General features: G+C 45.4%; 1 protein-coding gene across 5 annotated transcripts; it reads left to right on the top strand.

Moving 5' to 3' along the window:
* The first annotated feature begins 15,863 nt into the window (after positions 1 to 15,863).
* On the top strand, positions 15,864 to 23,875 carry LOC118319863. Of its 5 annotated transcripts, none has more exons than XM_047334689.1 (4): positions 15,864 to 19,107; positions 19,213 to 19,372; positions 22,070 to 22,165; positions 22,383 to 23,624. In XM_047334689.1, exons 1-4 carry the CDS (start codon positions 18,772 to 18,774, stop codon positions 23,099 to 23,101), a joined length of 1,311 nt encoding a protein of 436 aa, XP_047190645.1. In that variant the 5' UTR covers positions 15,864 to 18,771; the 3' UTR covers positions 23,102 to 23,624. The 5 variants fall into 5 exon arrangements, with proteins under 5 accessions (XP_047190645.1, XP_035506454.2, XP_035506453.2 ...); XM_047334691.1 differs by having other exon boundaries at positions 15,880 to 18,891; positions 19,034 to 19,107; positions 19,213 to 22,165; XM_035650561.2 differs by lacking the exon at positions 22,383 to 23,624 and adding an exon at positions 23,637 to 23,875 and having other exon boundaries at positions 15,864 to 19,372.
* Positions 23,876 to 24,882: the final 1,007 nt, after the last annotated feature.

Genomic DNA, 24,882 nt, shown 5'->3' with positions numbered 1-24,882 from the left:
CTCTGTTGGAGCCTCACGGAGAACGTAATTCTTTCCATTACAAATATATCATGGTTTATATCATACCAGTCTTCTAATTATGGGAAGTCTGGATTTAGCCATTTCCTCGTGATTGCAATAAAATCGCAATATTGTAGCCAAACTTCCTCAGGAACACCTCTTAGTTCCCCTTTCCCATTTCTGTTTTATATAGGTGGTACTTGCCTGTTTAATATCCTGAAGGCCCTTATATAATCTTGAGATTACTTTAAGCCCAGAGTCTGACCTGTACGCACTGATACAGACTTTCATTAAAGAGTTTTCAATGGCATTCACAATTGTTCAACCCATGCAGTCCTTTTAACATTTGAAAGTCGCTCAGTGTTCCCTTATTAAAAAAGGTGCAGTATGAGGAGAGACCCTGATTCGCCCATCCCACCCTAGGGAAGCGGGCTCCGGAAACCGTCCGGTGGCAAGAAGCGGGCTATATCGCCGAGTGGACGCCACTCGTCCCCCCCTTGCCCGGCGCCTCGGGGGTCCTAAAAAAAGGCGGCGGGCGCCCACGCGCTCGGGGGGGCCCCGGCCTCGACGCGGGCTGGTCGGTCGACCCCGGGGCCCCCGGGAAAAAAAAGGAGAAAACCGCCTCCCGCGGCCGCAGCACTGCGTCGGTCCACAGGGAGGGAGCCTCCCTGTGGACCGCGGGGGTCGCGGGGGTCGCTGCCATTGGACGCTTTCCCTTGCTGGGGTATTTCAATTGGACACTGGGGCCGCCGGGGGTATTTCAATTGTACGCTTTCCCTTGCTGGGGTATTTCAATTGTACGCTTTTCCCCCCGGGGTATTTCAATCGGACGCTTTCCCTTGCTGGGGTATTTCAATTGTACGCTTTCCCTTGGTGGGGTATTTCAATTGTTTGCTTTCCCTTGCTGGGGTATTTCAATTGTACGCTTTCCCTTGCTGGGGTATTTCAATTGGACACTTTCCCTTGCTGGGGTATTTCAATTGGACACTTTCCCCGGCTGGGGTATTTCAATTGGACACTCTCCCTGGCTGGGGTATTTAAATTGGACACTTTCCCTGGCTGGGGTATTTCAATTGGACACTCTCCCTGGCTGGGGTATTTAAATTGGACACTTTCCCCGGCTGGGGTATTTCAATTGGACACTCTCCCTGGCTGGGGTATTTAAATTGGACACTTTCCCCGGCTGGGGTATTTCAATTGGACACTCTCCCTGGCTGGGGTATTTCAATTGGACACTTTCCCTTGCTGGGGTATTGCTATTGGACACCTTGGTCACTAATGTAACCTGGTTTAGGCAGGGGTGTCCACTTCAAATACCTTTGCATTGCAGCCGAGGTATTTGAAATGGACGATGTCTGAGGTACTTGAAGTGGACGATGTCTGAGGTATTTGAAGTGTACATCCCACTTCAAATACCTTAGAGCTGGGATCCGGGTATTCCAACTGGACAATGGCAAGGTGGTCTCTTCCACCCTGCCAGCACAGTCCTCGTCAAGAGGGGGAACATGTCCACTTGTTGGAAGTGCAACTTTTCACCATGAGGACAAGCTGGAAACATGAGGACACGTGTCCAAAGGCGATTCCCCGAGGTCTTGTTGTAAGGGGGTAAACGGCTGCAACCCTGCGGACTTTTCCACGGTGTCCAATGGCAATACCTTGCCATTGTCCAGTTGGAATACCCTGACCTCAGCTCTAAGGTATTTGAAGTGTACATCCCACTTCAAATAACTTAGAGCTGGGATCCGGGTATTCCAACTGGACAATGGCAAGGTGGTCTCTTCCACCCTGCCAGCACAGTCCTCGTCAAGGGGGGGAACATGTCCACTTGTTGGAAGTGCAACTTTTCACCATGAGGACAAGCTGGAAACATGAGGACACGTGTCAAAACCTTGCCATTGTCCAGTTGGAGTACCCTGACCTCAGCTCTAAGGTATTTGAAGTGTACATCCCACTTCAAATACCTCAGAGCTGAGGTCAGGGTATTCCAACTGGACAATGTCAAGGTATTGCCATTGGACATGTCCCCCCCCCCCGAGGAGGACTGTGCTGGGCGGGTGGCTCGAGTGGAAGAGACCAACTGGACATTGTCCAATTGGGATACCCTGACCTCAGCTCTAAGGTATTTGAAGTGTACATCCCACTTCAAATACCTCAGAGCTGGGATCCGGGTATTCCAACTGGACAAAGGCAAGGTGGTCTCTTCCACCCGGCCAGCACAGTCCTCGTCAAGGGGGGGGGGACATGTCCACTCGGTGGAAGTGCAACCTTCCACCATGTGGACAAGGGGGGAAACATGGGGACACATGTCCAATGGCAATACCTTGCCATTGTCCAGTTGGAATACCCTGACCTCAGCTCTAAGGTATTGGAAGTGGGCATCGTCCATGAGAGTCTGGTTGCTCTTTTGGCCTCAGAGGCTGTGGGGACCTCAAACGTCCATCAAAGGCGATTTTTTGGATGCACACTGAGCCCCTGATCAATAAAGTACAGAGTTTTGTCCCCAGCGACCATCGGTCGGGTCGAGGGAGGGGCGAAAGGGAAGATTTCCAAGTCATTGTCCGATGGCAATACCTTCCCATTGGAATCCACAAAAATACTCAGAGCTGTTTGGGGGTCTTCCCAGAGGGTCAGAAACCCCAAAATTCAACCAGGTGCCCTGCTGTGACCACAGATAAGGCACCTAAACCTTGGTGGCTCTGGGTGCTGTGGAAAAAATTTAACCCACTTTTGCCTTTTTCTCCTCAGAAGGGGGTGAGACACACTGAGCCCAACACCCTCTGATGGGAAATCTCATAATCTGAGCAAACTTTTTTTCTCGCGCTCGTGGGTTTACGGGGCTGAAATATGTCGACGTACGCTCGGTTTGGAGCGTACCTATGGTGGTTCCACATTTCTGGGACTTTGGTGCACTCTGCGGGAACGTGACCACTTGCAATTCAAAATGAATGGTGTTTAAAAATAGGGAAAATCCCACTCTAAAGTCCATGAAGTGGACGGCATCGTATCTTGGCCAAAAAAGCCACAAATGGAGAGAAATTTCTACGGGCGCACCACATCTCCGCTATAATACATAATAGCACCGATGCCGACCAATGTAGTATCTCGCGGGCATCGCCCTGTGTGACTGAGGAGGCTGAATTCTTCATGGCAATGGAGATATGGCCATAATTTGCCTTAATTGGCAAGACGGCAGCAGAAGGACAAGCGTCCAGTGGCAGGAACTTAACATTGAAGTTTAAAGGGTCCGTATCTCCGAAACCGTATATTTTTTCATTTTTTCACTCCAGGTGCTTCATAGGCGTAGGCCGTGCTCACAGTGTGCCGAGTTTGGGGCGAATTGAATTTTGGCTTTTTCAGCCTCTGAGGCCTCTGCAGCCAAAAACGGCCCAAAATCGAAAGTATTCAGATCGGCTCCATATTCACAGGGTCACATCGGTGTAGTGAGAGGATGGTGGGGTTGAAGTTTTGGCGGGCTAGCCCCCGCCGTTTCGGAGATATTAGCCTGTACATGAGTGGTAATAAAGGTACTGCCATTGGACGCCGCCGTCCAATGGCAATGCCCGACTGTCAGATAGTATTCGCCTCTGACGGTATTGCCATTGGACGCCCCGTTCGCTGGGGCCCCCGAAGTCGGCAAGTGAGCTTTGGGGCAATGTATTATTGGTCCCCCTGGTACCCCTGGGGCCCCTGGTACCCGTGGGGCCTCTCCCCCGAAGTCGGCAAGTGAGTTTTTGGCTAATTGGACTTTTGGCACCCGGGGCCCCTGGTACTCCTGGTGCCCCTGGTACCCCTGGGGCTTCTCCCCCCGAAGTCGGCAAGTGAGTTTTGGGCTAATTGGACTTTTGGCCCCCAGGGCCCCTGGTACTCCTGGGGCCCCTGGGGCCCCTGGTACCCCTGGGGCCTCTCCCCCGAAGTCGGCAAGTGAGTTTTGGGCTAATTGGACTTTTGGCCCCCGGGGCCCCTGGTACTCCTGGGGCCCCTGGGGCCTCTCCCCCGAAGTCAGCAAGTGAGTTTTGGGCTAATTGGACTTTTGGCCCCCGGGGGCCCCTGGTACCCCGCCCCAGAGTTGGCAAGCGAGTTTTGGGCAAAAAGGGGCCATTTACCCAAAGTGGAAAAAATTCCTCCAATTGGACCTATTTACTGTACCGTACTGTACTACCATGACAAGTTCTGCGATGTTGACAAATGTTTCACGAAACGGACACAAAAAAAATGACAAAGTGAATGAAGTGGACAAAAAGGTCCATCAGTTGGACAGGTGTACGAGTTAGGGAAGTGGTCGGGGCCCCTGTGTCCAACGGCAATACCCGGGCCCCCCCCCCCCCAACCCAGAAAGGAGTCATAGCGCCACCGACAGGCGCAGTTGCTCCGGCACACTCGGCGTACAATTCGTGATCTTAGGCACAGCCATATGACACCATAACTGGGACGCAAGTCCATTGTGACGACCTTTGCCCAATGGCAGGAAAATGCCCATTCATTCTCAGCCACGAAGTGGAAAATTTCCTTATCCTTATAATTTGCGTCCAATTTGCTTGGTAAAAAGTCAAGGTCATGAGGGCACCATTTCATGATCTTCATTTCTTCCTGCAAATCACACCTAGTGATAGTGTTTAACCATGTTTTCAATGAGAGATTGATGCACTTATTATCTGTTTCCATTAAGTTTCTGATTAATCTTTTATCCCCTAGCCTTGCTTGGATTGGAACCTCTCTGGATATGTTCTCCTCAATTTCTTTCCATTTCGCCCGGTAATCTGAGTTGCACCAACAAAACACGCTTCTCAGGTGGGCCGATGTATAATAGTCCTTCAAGCAAGGGAGTGCAAGTCCTCCCTTATTTTTGGCTAATTGGAGAGTACGAAATTTCATTCTTGGTTTTCTCCCATGCCAAATTTACCGTGAAATTAATTTATCCCAATCATTGAATTGTTTGTCTGTTATTTCAATTGGGAGAGTCTGGAATAAATACAACATTCTAGGTAAGACATTCTTCTTTACTGATTCAATTCACGATTCAAAGCCTAATATAGGTAATAAATTCCATCTCTTTATATCCTCATTTATTTTCTGATTCAAGGGATTGAAGTTTAAATTACACAATTTTGTTAGTTCCTAAATATTTTATGTGGTTTCGATCCCATTTGAGTTGGATATTAGAGTTTATATTTTGGCTAGGATTGTAATTAAAACTTAGTATCTGGGTTTTAGCAATATTCAATTTGTAACCTGACAGCACTGAAAGTATCTAAGAATGATAAGACTTTCAAAAATGATTTCTCTGGGTGTGACAGATATATTGAAATATTGTATGCGAATAGCTAAAGTTTATGTTCCTGTCCTAGTATTTTGATACCGGTGATATTTTCATCTTGGATTACCCCCATACTCAAAGCTTCAATGTAAATTGCAAATAGTAATGGGCTAATCAGATAACCCTGTCTAGTCCCTCTCTTCAGGTTGAAGAAATTTGATAAGGCTCTATTTATTTTTATTCTTGCTATTGGGCTGTTATATAATGCTTGAATAGTTTTAATGAATGTCTGATGAAAACCAAATTTCTCTAGTGTTTTATATACAAATTTCCGATTGACTCTAAAAAGGCTTTTTCCGCGTCGAGGCTCAGTAGTACTGAAGGGATTTTGTTTTCTGATATGTAATCGACTACATGTAGCGTTCGGCGTATACTATCTTGTGTCTGTCTATGTTGGATAAAACCTGTCTGGTCCAGACTTTGGGGGAGAATTTTAAAAGTAAAAATCTTATAGTCTTGGTTAAGTACACTTATTGGGCTATAGCTTTCACAATCAAGTTTATCTTTCCCCTCTTTTGGTATCAAGGAGATCACTGCTTCACTCCATGATGGGGGGGTTGCATCTGTCTGGAGAACACAATTGAAAGTGTCCTTCAAAATTGGAGTCATCAGGTCCCTCATTTCCTTATACCACTAAGAGGGGAAGCTGTCTGGGCCTGCTGCCTTATTAGGTGTTAGATTTGAAATTGCCTTTTATGTTTCCTTATCTGTGATTAAACGTATTAATTGGTCATTTTGTTCGTCTCTCATCAAAAAGGTAGTTTTATCAAATCAAAATTCTCAATCTCTAATTCTTCTACTAAAGGCTGCGCATATAGGTTCTTACAGAAATCTTCGAATGATTGTTGCACATCTTTTAGTTTGTGATGTATGGAATTTGTTGTAGGGTCCTTAATTTTATGGATTCTGTTTCCTGCCTGTTGTTTTTTTTGTTTGTAAGCCAGTAGTCTAGCAGACTTTCCTCCTACTTCGTAGTATCTTTGTTTTAAAAAAAATAATCTTTTTATTAATCTCGTTCAAGAGGATCTCATTCAATTCGTTCTTTTTCTTATTTATTTCCATTTTTGTTCCTCTATTAAGTGTTTTCTTATGCGTACCTTCTAACTTTTTAAGCTCTTTTTCTAACTGTTCTAATTTTTCTTTTCTTTTCTTCTTCTTCTTGGATGTGAGAAAAAGGTGTAGTAGGGTTTATGTCTCCATACATCTGAAAGTTCCAGCTCCCCCATCATTACTTTAATATGTTTGGTGATTTTCCTCCCACCTTGGTGAAGAGGTTTTGATGTATCTGGTGTTGAGTTAAGTCTGATATCAAAATCTCCCCCACAAATTAGGATTCCCTGAGCCTCAAAAGTAATTAATTCAAAAATTTGTTATAAAATTTCCATTCAGATCCCAGAGGAGCATAGACATTCAGAAAAGTGACCGAAACACCCTGCAAGTTTCCCCGAATGAATACAAATCTCCCTTGTCTGTCTTTTCTTTCATAAGTGCATTCAAAATCTAAATTACTTGAGATTAGTATTGATACTCCTCTTCTGGAGCCCTGAGGATGAGTACTGATTGAACTTCCACCTCTGAAGTTTTTGGTGCTCCTGTTCTGTTAAATGGGTCTCCTGCAGGAGGGCTACTTCTACTCCCTCTCTTTTTAGTTTTGCTATGACCTTAATTCTCTTGATTGGGTTTCCCAGACCATTTACATTGTATGTAAGTACTTTAATTGACCATGTCATTGAACGTTTTTGCATATATCTTAGGTCCCTGCAGTCCTATATTTAAAACAGATCTTACACACCCGGTACCACACCAAACGGTAGCACGAACTATAACATTAACCAGTAACCTGGTAACAGGAAAATAAAAACATATAAGAATAACAAGAGTGACTTTCAATTTTGAGGTTTCATTTTTGGCCTGTGTCTCTTGGAATGAGAATATAGAGGGAAAATCTATTCCTCCTGACAAAAGAGGGCCCTCTTCAGCTCTAAAGCTGGTGCTTAGGTCCATTTCAAATATAAGGTGGCGCCCCGACCTCATATATATATCACCTATGCATTAATCACCTGTTACCTTAGAAGTCATGGTAATTGAGAGGGAGAAAAATAAGAATACAAAGTTGAAAAGTAGTTATCATTACACTCTATTTTGCTGGCTAATTTACTATGCACTTTTAGCATGACCAAACATAGTTTAGGCTACTTATCAAGTGTCCCGGTGTCGGAAAGCCTGGAGCCGCTTCTTGAATTTTGGCTTGAAACGTGTAGACTCTCTGTTGACCTGGTTTCTGCTGGGTCGCCAAGTCAGCCGGTAAATGTGGTCCAGAAGGGAGGTTGGGTTTTTCAGAACTGTCACTGGTATCCCTCTCTCCTCCATGTCTGTGGTTGCTTCCTCAGCTGAGTTGTAGATACTTTTCACTCTATATATGCTTCCTTTAGGCAATATTATAAGAAAATGCCACATCAATTTCCATTGCTACGCTGATGATACCCAGCTGTATTTATCTATAAAGCCAGATGAAACTAATCAGGCAGACAAACTTCTGGATTGTCTTAAAGACATAAAGGCCTGGATGACTTATAATTTTTTACTTCTAAATTCAGAAAAAAACTGAGGTCATTATACTCGGCCCTAAACACCTCAGAGAAACATTATCTGATCATATAGTTACTTTGGATGGCATTACCTTGGCCTCCAGCTCTACTGTGAGAAACCTTGGAGTTACCTTTGACCAGGACATGTCCTTTGACTCACACATAAAACAAGTCTCTAGGACGGCCTTCTTTCACCTGCGCAATATCAAGAACATTAGAAACATCCTCTCTCAAAAGGATGCTGAAAAACTAGTCCATGCTTTTGTTACTTCTAGACTGGACTACTGTAATTCATTACTGCTAGGATGCCCCAATAAGTCTGTGAAAAGCCTCCAGCTAATCCAAAATGCCGCAGCTCGAGTTCTGACAGGAACTAGAAAAAGTGATCATATTTCTCCAGTGTTAGAATCTCTGCATTGGCTTCCTGTAAAATTCAGAATAGAATTCAAAATACTGCTCCTAACCTACAAAGCCCTTAATAATCAAGCTCCATCATATCTTACAGAGCTCCTAGTTTCATATTATCCCAATAGATCACTTCGCTCTGTAAATGCAGGATTACTTGTGGTTCCCAGAGTCTGTAAAAGTAGAATGGGAGGCAGAGCCTTCAGCCACCAGGCTCCTCTCCTCTGGAACCAGCTCCCAGTTTGTGTCAGGGATGCAGATACCCTGTCTACATTTAAAGTTAAACTTAAAACCTTCCTTTTTGATAAAGCTTATAGTTAGAACTGCTCAGGTGTTTAATAAACCATTTCTTTATTATGCTGTTATAGGCCTAGACTGCTGGGGGAACTTATATCATGAGCATCTTTCTCCCTCTCCCGTTCTCTCCTTCTCCCTCTTTCTCTCCCTTTATATCTCTCTCCTTCTCCCACCTTTTGCAATCTTTCTCTCTCTCTCTCTCTGCCCCCATGTATCTACATTACATGTCACTAACTCTGTTTTCTCTCTCCCCTAGTAGATCTGACCCCAGAGCTGCAGGATCCAAACCCGTCATTATTATTATTACTATCATTATTATTAATAACATCATTGTATTTATAAGTATCAGTTTTCACTAATTATAAGTATCAGTCTGGTAGAAATTAAAGCAACTGTTATACTACCCCCCCATCCCCCGATATGTTTACAGTACATGTCACTAACCCTGTTTGTGTTTTCTATCTCTCCTAGTGTATCTCTGACCCCAGAGCTGCAGGACCCAAACCCGTCATTATTATTGCTATTATTAACATTAATATTAATATCATCACTAATAATAACAACAACATAATTGTATTTTTTAATTATAAGTATCAGTCTGGTAGAGATTACAGCGGCGGTTGTACAACTGTCCTCTCTCTCTCTTCTCTCCTACTGTCTCGCCTCCCACCCTCTTTCTGCCCACCTCTCCTCTCTTCCTCCTCTCTCTCCTCACCCCAACCGGTCGAGACAGATGACCGCCCACAACTGAGTCTGGAGATTTCTTCCTGTTAAAAGGGAGTTTTTTCTCTCCACCATTGCCAAGTGCTTTGCTCATTGTGGGATTTGTTGGGTTTTCCCTGTAATATTGTAATATTGACCTCACTATGTAAAGTGCCTTGAGACAATGTATGTTGTGATATGGCGCTATACAAATAAAATTGAATTGAATTGAATCGATCACTCTGCCGTCTTCGAAAAACACTCAATCGGGCCAGGAAAAGACTGGAATCTTATGTTTCTTTCCTTAAGTGACGCTTTCGTTTCCGCATATTGTCGCCGCCTCCACTGCAGCTCAGGCGTGAGGTCGTTGTCCAAGTGTATCTTCTTTCCTTTGAAATCAAAACCTCTTTTCTGCCAAGCTTTTTTGAGTACATCTTCTTTCATTCTGTAGCTGGAGAACTTCACCACCATCGACCTTGGCGGTGCGTCCGGTGGGGGTTTAGGATCGAGCGCCCGGTGCGCCCTCTCAATGTTTAACGCTAATATGTTTGGTGATTTTCCTCCCACCTTGGTGAAGAGGTTTTGATGTATCTGGTGTTGATGGTTGGAGTCTTTCCTGAAGTCTCGTAGTTCTTTCAGAATTAAGCCAAAGTTAACTCCGCCACTCGGTACTAATTCATCCTGCGTCATATCGTCCTCCATGTTGCTGCTAGCTAGCGACAGTTGGTCGTCGTCTTCATCGAATTTTTGACTACTTTTGTGTCTTTTTTTTTCCCTTTTATGGGCATTTTTGTACATCCGTTAATTCTTTTTCAGTTGTATCCACTTGCAAAATTATAAATTCGAGTTTGGCGGACACTTTTCGTTATTTGGGTCGGGAGCCTGCTGCTCTACGCTGCCATCACTTAGCACGCCAGACCGGAAGCCACACCATAGCAGTTTCACCACGTCAGACAATCCAGAAACAACATTGCACAGCTGTGCAACCGTATTATTCCGGTGACACGATCCAAATCCTAAACTATAGTTCTCTTCTCTTTTAAATATGTTCAGTCAGGAGTAATCTTGAATAATAAGCTTATTGAATCATTAGTTAAGATTGTCATCATCATAAACTCACGAGCCACTTAATTACATCTATGAAAAACAGCAACAGAAAAATGTAGTAAAGCATGGATGGAATTGAAGCAGAGGTTGTAAATCAATGTTTTGAATTAACTCTTGAATCACAATATATTGTTTGATCAGGGGGCTTGTGAACCTGGGAAAAATATATTCACTGTTTGACAGATGTGAGTGTTGACCAGTTTCTGCACAATCTACCACTGGCTACAGCCACACATAACACATTTTTTGTCACAAAGCCCCCATTCTGATTACCCTGTACCTTTAATATTGTGTGCCAAGTTAATTAACCTAATGAAAAAACTGAATTCAACAACAACAGCTTGTTGGTTGAAAATATACATCATATATACAGTATATGAACTGTATGAACTAACATTTAGGAATTATTCCAGATACAAAGGTAGATATGCTGTTATTGATTGGAGGAAGTTCTTGAAACACCCTGTTAGCTGGACATGATAGAAAGATGGTGCCATTAGTCGTAGTGTAGTGAGGAGTGTTAGTTGAGGTGAGGCTGGATGGTCTTTTGGCAGTCTTCCTGAAGCTTATGGGTTTGTCTTATTGAACATATGTAGCATGTGGTACCTACTTCAAGGTGTTACTGTACTAAAACTTTATTGTTGCCTTACAGTTGCAACTCGGTGTGTATAAATCAGTGCAAATCAACTTAATGTCTGGCAGACTGTTAAAGAGTTCCTCTGTCCCAGAAAGCTCCCAGTCAGCTTCACACTGCTGCATAATTCTGTTAAGCCAGTTCCATCCTTTTGATGGAGATAGGTTGATGGGAATACATTTTATGGCAGGTGTTGCATCTCCTTTTTTGTGTCTAGGGGAACTGGAGACAGTAACACAAACAATGAAAAAAGAAACTCCAGTCAAAGTCAATGGCAGTTGAAAGTAAAAGAGATTTATTGGATAAACTAAACCAATATAACAAAGGTTGTCAAAAATGTTGTTGGAGGAGAGGACAAAGGCCTAACTACAGCTAACTTAGAATCAAAAGAAACAAACAAAATCCCTGACTCACTTTTCTACAAAATGGACTACAGCAAAACTCATTAAAGGCACTAAACAAATACCCTAGTGTTTTTAACAAAGATTATCTAATTGAACAGTGTATAGGACACCCCAAACGTATCTACCTCCAACCCTCCCACCACAAACCTTTCGTCATTGCGGTGACGTTAGCAACCTCTACAGAATATTGCATCCACACTGTAACTTTATGTCTGGAGATTTATGGTTTTACCAGCTCATATTTTGGATCATTTGGTCTCAATAGAAGCAGAAATCTCAATAACACCAGCCCGGTATGTCACCGCAGTTAAGTTGGTTTTGTATCCAACTTAAAGCTGCTTAACTTCACCACTGTCTGGAACCGCTAGCTTGCTAGACGTCCCGGGCCCGTGTTATGGCACGACTCACGAACACAAAGGAGTGATAACGCAGTGAGGGTAATACATATTGTAGCTCCTATCTGTATGTTTCTCTTTACATGGTACCTTTCCCCTTTACTACTGATGGAGAAACTGCAAATGTTAACTTAAGCATTGTAAATGACAGACAGTGCGACCAATTAGGAAGGTGGTTTGCACTTCACGGCCACCGTAGTCTCCCTTTGGGCACACCTCCCCCTCCCGTTGTGTTGTCATCAAGGGGCTGCATATAATGCAAATTAGGGATGCACAATATGGATTTTTTCAATCGATAACAATAACCGATAATAGTTTCCCATTTTTGTATTTTAAAAATAAGTTCATAACTGTAGTTTATGCACCCCTGAGGGTAAAAAGTAGTGACGTAGTGAGCTAAGATGAATTATTAAACATCCCTATTGTTAACACACACACAAAAAGAACAGTTCTGACCCAACGGTTCTGACTTCAAATTTACATTTATTTTGAGGGAGGAAGGTTTTTCTGTACGTCAGTTTTCACATAACAAAGCTTATCAAATATTCAGTATATAAATGCACTGATAATCTCTAATCAGACATGTTGATGTATCAAACACTGTATTAAAGTAATTGAAACAAAAAAGTGTCACATCCTGTTCATGCTCTTAGTTCATGTTTTTTTTGTTTCCTTGACTTACTGTTTTATTTTGTTAACTTACCGTCTGTCTCTGTTTCTGGTGACTTGCCATCCCGCCTGTGTGATTACCCTCTCTTCCCTAATGTGTGTCTCCTGTGTGTAATCGTCTTCCCCTGCCCCAGTGTATATATACTCACCTTGTGTCCTTCATCAGTTGCCAGATTGTTGTAGTACCTTGTGTGTCTCACTTTCCAGCGTTATCCCTAGTGTTACCTTCCCAGTGTTTATGTAGATCTTTAGCCCATAGTTTGACCACATCTTTTGCCTGCCAATTTTGTTACCTTCGCCTGGGACTGTACTCTGTACAATAAAGCTCCATTACCTTTTACCCTCTGCTCTGAGTTGTGCTTTTGGGTCTACGGTGCTCCGTGACAGTACAATCTGGCCAGTATGGACTCAGCCGACTCCGAGGCAGTGAAAGCAGCACTGCGTGCCCAGGGTGAGCGACTGCATCAGCAGGAGGAACAGCTTGCGATCCTGCGGAACGAAATCATGGCTATGGCTAATCAACAGCAGAACCAGGTAGCCGGAGTTGGTGCTGCAGCCATCGTAACCCCTGCATCCTCTGGAGGTGGTTCTTCAGGGGAGATGGACTCTTTCTCACCGTTTCCTCACCTCGCTCGACCGGAGAGGTTTTCGGGAGAGTACGGGGACTGCAAATCCTTCCTTATGCAATGTGAGTTACATTTGGAGCTGCAAGCTGCTGCTTATCCTACTGACCGAGCTAAAGTGGCGTATATCACCTCCCATCTCACCGGACGAACTGAGTCGTGGGCGGTTGCTGAGTGGAGCCGTAGGTCGGAGGGGATGCTGCCCGTGCCTTGGTTGGGTTAAGGCAAGGGAAGAAACGGGTTTCAGATTATGCCATTGAGTTTCGCACGCTGGCAGCCGAGAGCAGCTGGAACTCTTCTGCCTTTTGACATGGACTCTCGGTCCCCATGGACCATTTGGTTACGTTGGACTTACTGGCTGATCTGGATGCACTGGTCGCGCTCGCCATTAAGATGAACAAACGCCTGCTGGAAAGGGAGAGGGAGAGACTACAGTGGAGCAGTTCCCCTGTCGGCCAGCCGAGGGTTTCAGTGTACTCAAGCTTCGACGCCAGATCTTCGCAGACCTGTGACTACTTTTCCTGAGGTACTGGCAGCAGAGGAGCAGATGCAGCTGGGTCAGGCTCATTTTTCCCTAGAGGAGCGTCAGCGTCGCTTCCGAAAGGGTCGGGCATCTACTGCGCCCAGCTGGGGCACTTCATCGCTGCCTGTCCAGCAAAAGGGCAGGCTCCTCAGTGATCAAGAGGGCGCTGGTGAGCCATACTCATGTGTCTGTTTGTCCCTCTCGGCCCTGGTTGAGGAGTTCATTGCCCGACTGGCTCAAGGACTTTTTGAACACCCCATACTCCCAGCCAGTCTCCCAGTGTGCCATCCAGCCAGCCTCCCAGTCGGTTAGCATCTGGTTTGCTTACCTCCTGCCATCCCCTGTTCCTGCGTTGGAGTTTTCTGGCGACAACTGCTCCACGTCTCTAGTTGGAGGACCGATCGACACGTTCCCCATCGGTGGTCCGGCCGACGTTTGCTCCATGTCTCTGGTCGGTGGGCCGATCGACAGGTTTTTCGTCGGTGGTCTGGCTGTACTCTGCTCCTCGTCGTCAGTCGGTGGACCGATCGACACATGCCTCGTCGGTGGTCTAGCTGATTCCTCCTCCTCGCCAGTCGGTGGGCCAATCTACACTTGCCTCGTCGGTGGTCCGGACGATTCCTTCTCCTCGCCAGTCGATGGACCGATCGACATGTTCCCCGTCGGTGGTCTGGCCGATTCCTCCTCCTCGCAGAGGACCATTCATCTTCTCAGTCTCACACTTGTCATGTGTGTTGTTTGGGGACCAAGAAAGCGCAGTGCTGGACACGCGTGACGTTCAGTGTTGAATCAACAGCTGATCAGTGACAGTAAAGACGTAAAGATGTTGCCAACCATGACAATGGTGTGTTCACAACAACAGCCACAACAGTTGAGCCTCCGGTTCAGGGTTCTGTGTCCTGAGTAGCGATTCACCGAAACAGTTTGTTATCCCTGTGTGTGAACGTAGAACATTAGTAAGGCTGCAGTCTGAGAGCTGCTCTGCTAACGGTTGCTAACACTAAACACACACACAAGCCACTTCACTGATGTGACATTATCACTTTTCCTTTACTGGGCTGGCCTTGCTGCTGTGGCCATTACAAAAAAATCTGTAATTCATACTTAAAAAAATCTTCTTCAAGCCATTGACCATTGGTCTGAATGAGCCACTTTTGAAATGGGAAATCCTGGGCTGGATGGCAGAGGTAATCCTCAACCCCAGAAGTAAGTAAGACAAAAAAAAAGAGAGGGGAACGTAGGCTGAAGAAAAGACAAACAGAGGAAAGATATCGTAAAAGTAAAAGAGAGGTCAAAAGGGTCAAATACATGAAATCTCCTCAAAGATAGGGTTTATCACCCTAATTAAAATAGTTTTTGAATTAACTATACAAATAAGGCTGCGGCTTATGAGGCTGTGAGGATTTAAAATGTTAAATTCCATTTTATAAAACTGACAATTATGTGGAGCAGGGGAAGCAGGCTGGGCCCAAAACCCAAAGCTTAACAGTTTGTTCATGGTCTCTTTGTAACCTTTAAGTACACTAAGTTCACTGATTGGAATTAAATATCTACCTACCTTGGTATTTAAAAAAATTGGGACAGTTTTGTTTGGACATATTATGATCCCTGAGTCACAATGTGGAGTACAGTTGAGGCTGATGGGAATGACATTTCCATCAGCCTCAGGTGTACTCTGTGTATTGGACTAATAAGCAATAGGTAGCGTGCCAATATGCTAAGCTAAGTCAGTTGCCGCTGTCTCTCACTCTAAGCAATAGCATTTTAGCCTTGTCATTGTGATGGCTGATGTTCGCATTCTGCTCAAACCAAGGTTGTGTCCATACCATAGACGGTATATAAGGGGGGACGTAGCGTCCGTTACATCACCCATAGGTTTCTGAAGAGCGGTTTGTAATAAAAAATATTCTATATACTGTTTTACATATACTTTATACTATGTGATTCGTAGTTCTATATCGCGTGACCTGATGCTTATGTCTCCCTTCACATTCCTCCTCTACCTACCCCTGCTTTCACTCCCCATCCTCTGCTCCACATTCTTCCCTTACCTTGACCTCAGCATCATAATCCTTGGGGGCAGACGTCACTACTGGTGGGCAGACCTCCATCAATTTGGAAACTCCTCTTCTTCTTATCACTATAAAGCTCCGCTGTGAACAAACCAGAGCGCCAACACTTTTTCAGGCCGACACTTTTTCAGACTGCCCTGTGTGCTCTGTGAAACCTGTTTGCCTTCTGCTCGAGACAGATTAAAATACTTAGACAAAATCCACTTTGTTCAAATAATCTTTATTCCAGCCTCTCCACAGGACACACGAAAGATTTTCCACAACAAACTTGGTGTCAGAAGTGGGATCGCTTGAGGGTCCGTCGGGGCTCCGAGGACGTCGGTGAACAACCACCAGAATCAACATCTGATTCTGCCTCTACCTCATCTAAAATACATTTCTGAGATGAGAGTACTGACGTTCGAGGATGGACCGATCGACCTCGCGATCCTAGACGAAAAGATTATCTTCAAAACCGGTGAGAAGTTGAAATTCTGATTCATTTAAAACAAAACTAATTAATTCCTATTTTTAAATTTTTATATATATATGACAGTTTTTGGACCAAGTAAAATTATAGACTATCTTATCTCAACTATGGGACTAGTAAAATAAGGATGGTTGTGTGATAACATACGATTGAATTTTGTCTTCACTACTATATGTGACTGACAGAACCACACAGCAAAGTCCTTTGACCTGATGATATATGCCAGGAAAACAAGGGTCGTTTTTTGATAACTAGACAGCGAAGTCCTTTGACCCGCATATATGTGCATTCATTGTATGAGATTTTTATCTCTGCAATTATTGTATAAGGCTTTTATCTTTGATTGTGCCTGAAAAAACAGATCCAAGATTCACTGTGACGACTGTGTCTACAAGTAACGAGCTCTAAGAGAAATCAACCTCACCATGGGAGGTAAGTAAGGAGGAAGCCCCTCCTGAGGGTCCAATAGTTGACATAATGATAAGAAAACACGGTCCAGAGTCATAAATGCGTTTAAATCACTGGGTAAAAAATCACGGAATCCACCAGGATATTCTTTCAGTTCTACTACATGGAAATACCTTGAGCAAAGCATGAAAAAAGCTGAGATAAAAAATGAAAGAAGGAAAGAAAATCAAAATAGCGGATTTACGGGAAATAGAATTACAAACCAAATGCCTCTCATCATGGCAATGTGAATGTGAGAGAAGGAAAACTCCTTGTGCCCCTGGATCCAACCCCACCCCTACCCCAGTACCCCATGATAAATGTCAAAGGGCCGAACGGACCAGGTCTGGTCCACAGGCCGTGGACAGAAGTGGACATGGAAAGAGCAATGAAACACCTGCCTAACGTGACATTCTCAGGCACTAAATTCGCTAAAAGCCTCATGGCATTTTGTGCAGAATTTATGCCAACTATGCCTGAGCTCCAGTCTTTTAGTTTTGCACATGGGCGTCGCTCATTTCGCCAAAATCAGCGCAACCACAGCTGGTGAATTCCGACTGCTCAAACCCATCTGGACTGACAATGAAAATCAACCTTATCATGCAGCCCTCCTGGGACTCTGCCAAGTTATCAGAGCGGCTTTCCCTCTGAAAGTAAACACGACAAAAGTTGCCATCTGCGAGCAGGAAGATGGCAAATCAGTGGAAGCGTTTTATTAACGATTTCACTGCATATTCAACGAGAACTGCGGCTTGGAGGAACCAGCCGACTGGGGTGACACTGCAAGTCTCTTGGAGGCCCACTTCAGAGAGGCTTTCCTCATCGGACTCAGCGATCCGATTAGAAAGTACGTGGAAGCGTATCTTGTCGACTGGCAAAACACCCGCTTAACTGAAGTCAAGAGATACGCTGCATACGCTCATAGGCACCTCACTGCAAAAACAGAAAAAGCTGCACGTCGGCAGTCCAACGAACTTCGTAATGTCCACCTCACCATGGTTCAAGCTGTTGGACAAATGGCTGGAGGATAAGACACCAACGGCCCACAGACAAATCAACACTGCCCGCCGCTTCAAAGACAAGGCGGAAGAGGACGCCCCAACAGAGGGTACGGCAACAGGGGACAGAGAGGGCCAAAGACTGCCCTCAACGACGCGATTTGGCCGGAAGAGGGGCGAGACGAGGTGGTCGTCACCCTGATTGACTAACAGACGAGGATGGCGGAGGGGCATGTGAGGAGGAGACATTCTGCCTGCCTGCGGAGACTACAGAGAAGGGAAGTGAAACACACACACACAGCTCATGCAATGAAGACACGCTTGCTCCACTGAAAACACACAGCACATGCAATGAAGACACGCTTGCTCCACTGACAACACACACACACAAAACAGCTGAACAACACAGACTCCTGTTATCAGCCATTGCATTTTTCAAACAGGAGGAAGAAAAAACTCACACCTATGCAAAATATACATCACAGGCTCATACAACAATGTCTGAAATAGATCTTGTGATAAATGGAAAAACTTTGACTTTTCTTGTAGATTCGGGTGCAACATGTTCTGTGGTTAAGCAAAGCCAGTTACCAAATCAAAAACTGAGTGGCAGATATGTTCTCTCCGTGGGTGCGTCTGGCTCCACAACAAAAGAGTGTTATACTGTCCCACTCACATGCACAGATCCTAATGACACACAACCCGCGATGTCACTCAAACATTCGCTCTCCATGTTGTCCAGTCAATCTAATGGGTAGAGAATTAATGTTGGCATTTGGCATTCATTTGATATCCAGTCCCACAGGTTTAGTAGTGGTAAGAACTGGGCAGTCTACCTCATTGACCATGTTTTGGTCCACAGGTGACGGCCTCTTTATGACGGCCTCTTTATCTATAAATGGGACATTCCTCTGACTGTGGGACAGAAACTGATAGACATAGCTAACTCTCGAGTGCACTCGTCAGCTGACTTCATGCTACCAGATTGTCTACACTGTACTGCGCATGTGTCTCATGGACCTGACCCTGATTTTGAAACATTGTTCTTTCAGGACAGAACTGACTCTCTGATGTGCTCTACTTTGTTCTGGGAAACTCCTCAATAGCGTACTTTGTTTCAAGTGATGTTCTCTTCCCCACACGTCTCCTTGTGCAAGGCCAAGGACGATCAGTGGAGTGACACAGGCGCCTTTGTGGCCTTTCGTCATACTATCACTGACTGGGAGCCGACTTCGACTGCAAAGGTCATGTATTCTCCTTTGCATTGCATTTATATGGAACCTTTCAAGCTGAGTACATTAACACTGAGAGATGTGTGTCTGATTGATGAAAATGATGCCCCGACACTTTCTAACTGTCTCCTTGATGTCTCCACTCTCCCCACAGCCTTACAGGAAGTTCCTTCCTCACTGTGGGCCACACATAAGTATGACGTGGGACACATCAGGAACGCCGAACCGGTGGTTATCACACCAAAATCTGATTTCAGACCACACAAACATCAGTATCCATTAAAGACAGAGGCCATTGAGGGCATTGAACCTGTTTTTGATTCTTTGTTGCAGGCTGGAGTAATTGTCCCCCTCACCGACTCTCTTCAGTCGAATCGGGGGGGGAGAAAGAGCCTGATGACGGCGGCGGGTGCACACCCAGCAGTCACTGGGGTCCTCGTTTCAGCAAAAACGTCCCTGCCTGTGATTGGTGCTCTGGTGCGTGAGATTCCAGGTACCATCAAGAGAGCAGCGGCGTACACGAAACTCGTGGTCCCACCGGCGCAGGCGCCTCCTCCTCCCAACGAGATGACGGGCGCCTTCCTGACTAGCCAAACGATTCGCCGTGTTACGCGGTGGCCTCGTTTCCCAGTTCTATTCCATCCTGGAGCAGATGCAGCGCTCATCAGAGGAGGGGTAGAAATTCCGGAAGCACATGTCTTCCCAACCCGGTGTCCGAGCTCAGCGCTCGTCTGGTAATTGGCGGGATCGCCGCAGCGGCCTCTCAACCTCCTGCCCCGCCTGCCTCTCTTCCCTCTCAGCCTGCGTTTCATGCCTGTACCTGGACCGACCCTCCGGTTGAGCCTCCGAGGATATGGGAGCAGGAGAAAGTGACATGTTGGGGAGGTTATGTGTTTTCAATCAGCAGTAAATGCTCGTGTGTCAAGCAACACAACGGCTCTTGTCAGAGCCAAACACGAGCCTTCTTTGAAGAGCACATGTTCTGCTGACATTCAGCCTGTTCCTGAGTCTGCTGGCTCTGCGGCAGCTGATGTTCACATAACCTCCACACCATTTGTGTCAGTGGCCTCTAACCTTTCGGTTAACTGGCCGACCAGACTCATGTCACGAACACAGTGACAGTGTTCTCTGTCACACATTCGGAGTTTTCTCCCTCGCACATCTCTATAAATGTGTTGTGTGATAACGAGCCCACGAGCGACGTTTTTTCGCCTCGTGTGGACAGTGCACTGGTTTCTCCACCTGCACACAGCATTTGGTGTGTGAGCGCCTGTCACACTGGCTGTGTGAGGCTATTTCGCAGGCATATCTCTCCTCTGGGGTGGATCCCCCGGAGACTGTCAGGGCGCATTCCACCAGAGGAATTGTGTCCTCTGTGGCTCTGCATGGAGGGATGGCAGTGGGGGACATCTGCACTGCAGCTTCATGGTCCTCCCCTGCTCTTTCATCCGGTTCTATCTGCGGGACGTTTCCCATTTTTCTATGACCCACTCTGTACTGAGTGTTTTGTCAGAGTGATTCATGTGGTGATTGTTTGTGTGAACTCTCCATATTATACTCATTGCCGTCTGTTACAATTCACTACATCTGCATTTCCTCACAGCGATTGTTCGTTGTTCCCAGCCTTCATCCCGATTGGGGGGAATTTGATGATTCCATTCGTATCCTGCTCCATTCAGGAGCTTATGGGACCTGCTATGCGTCATTACGCATGGCACAGTGGTTGGGTGTGTGGTTTGTTTATGCTTGTGGTACCGAACGGGCCCATTGAGGCATGGACTACATCCGGCTTCGCCTTTAAATCCCACTAGCAATAGCCTTAAAGGGCGAAGCCTATGCAATATAGAACGATAGTTACGTATTGTAACTCCAGATTTTATTCGTATAGGCGCAGCCCTTTAAGCTATGGGCCTCACTGGCTTCTTGAATGGCTGAAGAAAAGCTATTCTTGGGAGCAGATTGACGGTCTCGGTCCAATTTATACACAAGCGATAGCCTTTAAGGGCTGCGCCTATATTCATAGAATCTGGAGTTACAATACGTAACTATCGTTTTCTGTGGTTGATCTCTCCTTTTCCAGTGTTCCCGTTGCTAAAGACAGCCAGTTTTGGTTCGCTTTTAATTTCGATGGCAAACCTTACACTTTGACTCGTCTGTGTCAAGGTTATACTGAATCACCGACCGTTTACAACACAGCGCTGAAAGAAAGCTTGGATCCACTCCAAGTCACTCCAGGTTCAGCGCTGCTCCAGTATGTTGAAGACATAATGGTTGCAGCCCCGACCAAACAACAATGCGAAAAAGACACTGTCAAACTGCTGCACCACCTGGCAGCCGAAGGCCACAAGGCTAGTTTGTCTAAATTACAGTTTGTGCAGGAAGAAGTGTGTTTCTTGGGACATCAGATTTCCAGTGAGGGTAAAACTCTCTCCCCCAAGCGCATTTCTGCCATCGTAAATCTGCCTAAACCTCAGACAAAGAAACAAATGAGGTCCTTTCTAGGCATGTGCTCCTATTACAGGTGCTTCATCCCTAATTATTCTCAGCTTTAGGCTCCACTCAGCGCGATGATACATGGTCAAGGTCTGTCCTCCCACGCATCTGTTATCTGGACTCCTTCCGCTGAGCGTGCCTTTATCAACATGAAAGTGGCTCTGCAATCCCCACCGACACCGGGATTGCCCGACCCGTACAAGCCTTTTACACAGGCTGTAGACGAGCGCAACCGATGCATGACCTCTGTTCTCTCGGCGACAGACTCCGACCGATGGCTTACTTCTCAGCTAAGTTAGATCCTGTCACTGCGGGTCTACCGCACTGCCTCCGAGCAGTGGCGGCTGCAGAAAAAGTGTTGACAGTGTCACGTCACATTGTAGGTTTTTTCGGACGTTACACTTCTCGTTCCACATGCAGTTTCACACATTCTGCTTGAACAAAAGACGTCACCCCTCTCCGCTGCTAGGTATCTTAGATATCACACGTCTTTTGGACATGCCAAATGTCACTGTGAAACGCTGTACTGTTCTAAATCCTGCTTCTCTACTCCCCACACCTGACGATGGCGAGGAGCATAACTGTTTGGCAGAACTCCAAGCTCTGTGCACTCCTCCACCTGACATGACTGACACTCCCCTCGACAACCCTGGTTCTGCTACAGGCCTTAATCGTGTTGGTTTTTCTGTTGTTTCAGATTCAGAGACTCTCCGTTCTGGCCCTCTCCCTTCTCACTACTCAGCCCAAGCAGCAGAGCTTACTGCCCTGACCAAAGCATGTAAATTCTCCGCGGGTAAGACTGCAACCATTTACACCGACTCCAGATACGCTTTCGGAGTCGTACACGACTTTAGTGCAGTGTGGAAACAGAAAGTTTCTCAAATTTGACGGAAAACCAGTGTTGAAACATCTTGTGGTGTCTGCAGTGCTGGGCTCCATTTTGCTACCAAAATATGTAGCTGTATGCAAGTGTGCTGCACACACACACAACTCTGATGCTGTCTCTACAGGAAATGCGAGGGCTGATGCAGCGGCCAAGGCCGCAGCCCGACCCCCCCCCCCCCCGCAGCTGCCTGATAAACCCCTGATAAGTGTGGCCTTGCTGCAGACACACGTCTCACTCCCTGACTCCCTCCCTTCCACCCTCTCCCAGCTGCAGTCTCTCTCCACACCGGAGGAGAACCATCTGTGGTCCTCATCAGGATGCACTTTCAGTGATGCCGTTTGGTGGGGGCCGAATGGTCACCCTTGCCTCCCAAAACACTTTTTTCCTCACTTTGCAAAGTTAACACATGGGTTAGACCATGTGTCAAAAGGGGGAATGTTGAGTATGGTTGATCAATACTGGTTCACAAAAAGTTTTTCCATTTTTGCTCAAAAACATTGTCAAGCCTGCGTCACATGTGCAACACACAACGTAGGAAGACCAGTACAAGTTTCAGCACAGGCGGCACATCCACCACCTACACGACCATTTGAACATATGATGATGGATTTCATTGAACTAGATCCATCTGAAGGCAAGAAACATTGTCTGGTAATGGTAGATATGTGGTCCAAACGGGTGGAAGCTTTCCCTGCCTCAAAACAAACAGCTGGAGTAGTAGCTAAAGCACTGCTTACCGAAATTATTCCCAGATGGGGAATCCCGAGCAGATTGTCCACCGACAACGGGACACATTTGGACACCCAGGGTTTTGTGGTCTCCGATGCTCCGTACTCGCTCTGATTCTTATCTCTTTAGTGATTGTAATCTTCGTAACCTTCATCATCCCTCTCTTGTGTTGTCTGATTGTGAACATGTTCTCTGCTCACAAGGTTGTGTACTCATGTGTGTCTGCCAAAACACCAGATCTGTATCCTACCCCTTCCTACATTGATTCTGATGATGATGATTATGTCGATTCCATGACCAAGTTTTCTTCCGTTTAGATGTTTTGATTGACGACATTTCTACTGTTTAGTTATGTTTGAAACCCTCCTCTAATTGCTTGCTAAAATTATCAGTTCACCTTTTGATCCCAAAACAGCCCTTTTGCTTGTTTTTAAGATGAGTTTCTGTATGATGATGTATTTTAAACCTTCTTGGTGTAATATGTTTGATGTTTCCTGAAGCTCTTCTGTTGTGATTAATATATAATCAAAAGGAGGATGTAATAAAAAATATTCTATATACTGTGTTACATATACTTTATACTGTGTGATTCGTAGTTCTATATCGCGTGACCTGATTGCTTATGTCTCCCTTCACATTCCTCCTCTAGCTACCCCTGCTTTCACTCCCCATCCGCTGCTCCACATTCTTCCCTTACCTTGACCTCAGCATCATAATGCTTGGGGGCAGACGTCACTACTGGTTGGCAGACATCCATCAATTTGGGTTCTCCTCTTCTTCTTATCACTATAAAGCTCCGCTGTGAACAATCCTCAGCGCCAACACTTTTCAGGCCAACACTTTTTCAGACTGCCATGTGTGCTCTGTTTGGCTTCTGCTCGAGACAGAATAAAATACTTAGACAAAATCCACTTTGTTCAAATAATCTTTATTCCAGCCTCTCCACCGGACACACAAAGATTTTCCACAACAGGTTTTTAAGCCCTAAGTGGGCGGTTCAGCAATGGCTCAGCAGGGTCCAACTCCAACTTTGCCCGGCTAATCCAGAAATGGACAAAGAGGTGGAGCATGGGTGGGCCGAATGCGGACTGGTCGCTAAGACACGCCCAGCTACCTGGTTGCTACGTAGTTAGCTGAGGCTAAGCTAAGGAGCTAGGCTAAGTGCTACTCCTCGATGTGTGCCGGCTAGCGCTGTGGACCTGATGCTGCACCGGGCTGGTAATGACTGTTTACGTGAGCCACGGTACCAGTCGCTCCAGCCAACATTGTGGTAAGTAACACTGTTACTACATAACAAAGTTACTGAAATTATACTACACTGTCTTAATAAATCTTTCAGTTGTGGTCGATTGCACCACTATATTTTAATTCTAATAAATTAAATCAAATAAACGTGTACGTTTTGGATGTATAGCAGAAAGTTGAGGTTGTTGTGCATCGATTTGGGCTAATTTGGTAATCAGCAAGTATCAAAGATAATTATGAATTATGAAAATCAATAGAGCTTATTATTCAATGTTAATAGCAATGGGGCACCACCCAGAAACCAGGACCAATAACCAAATAGTCAATTTCAGTCTCAAGAACTAAAGGAGTTCACTAAAATGTTCATATCTGGTAGATATGAGCATTTATGGAGTGAACTGAAGGTGTGAATCCAAGCACTGACTCTGTCCACCAGCCAATATCACAATGTACATGCAAATAACAAAACAACTTATCACTACCATCACTAACTATGTGACTAACTATCATCACTACCATCTGACATCAGATGCCTCACCAAACAGAAGCAGTTCCAGCCATTGCATTAGAGAGAGGTTGATGGGATATATGTGTAGGGTAATTTATTGTGGCCCCTGACGGATGTTATAAAAAAGCAAAATGGCAGGTGA

The sequence above is a fragment of the Scophthalmus maximus genome, chromosome 9 (assembly GCF_022379125.1).
Source record: "Scophthalmus maximus strain ysfricsl-2021 chromosome 9, ASM2237912v1, whole genome shotgun sequence".
Classification (NCBI taxonomy): domain Eukaryota; kingdom Metazoa; phylum Chordata; class Actinopteri; order Pleuronectiformes; family Scophthalmidae; genus Scophthalmus; species Scophthalmus maximus.
Note: the sequence above shows the minus strand (reverse complement) of the source record. Positions and strands in the feature narration are given on the sequence as shown.

Coding starts and splice junctions, on each gene's coding strand:
- LOC118319863 (XM_035650560.2), top strand. CDS start 18,772: ATGTTCTCTTCCCCACACGTCTCCTTGTGCAAGGCCAAGGACGATCAG. Junction 19,373..22,069: donor TCTGGTGCGTGAGATTCCAG/GTACCATCAAGA, acceptor CTGTTGTTTCAG/ATTCAGAGACTCTCCGTTCT. Junction 22,166..22,382: donor AGCATGTAAATTCTCCGCGG/GTAAGACTGCAA, acceptor CTGTCTCTACAG/GAAATGCGAGGGCTGATGCA.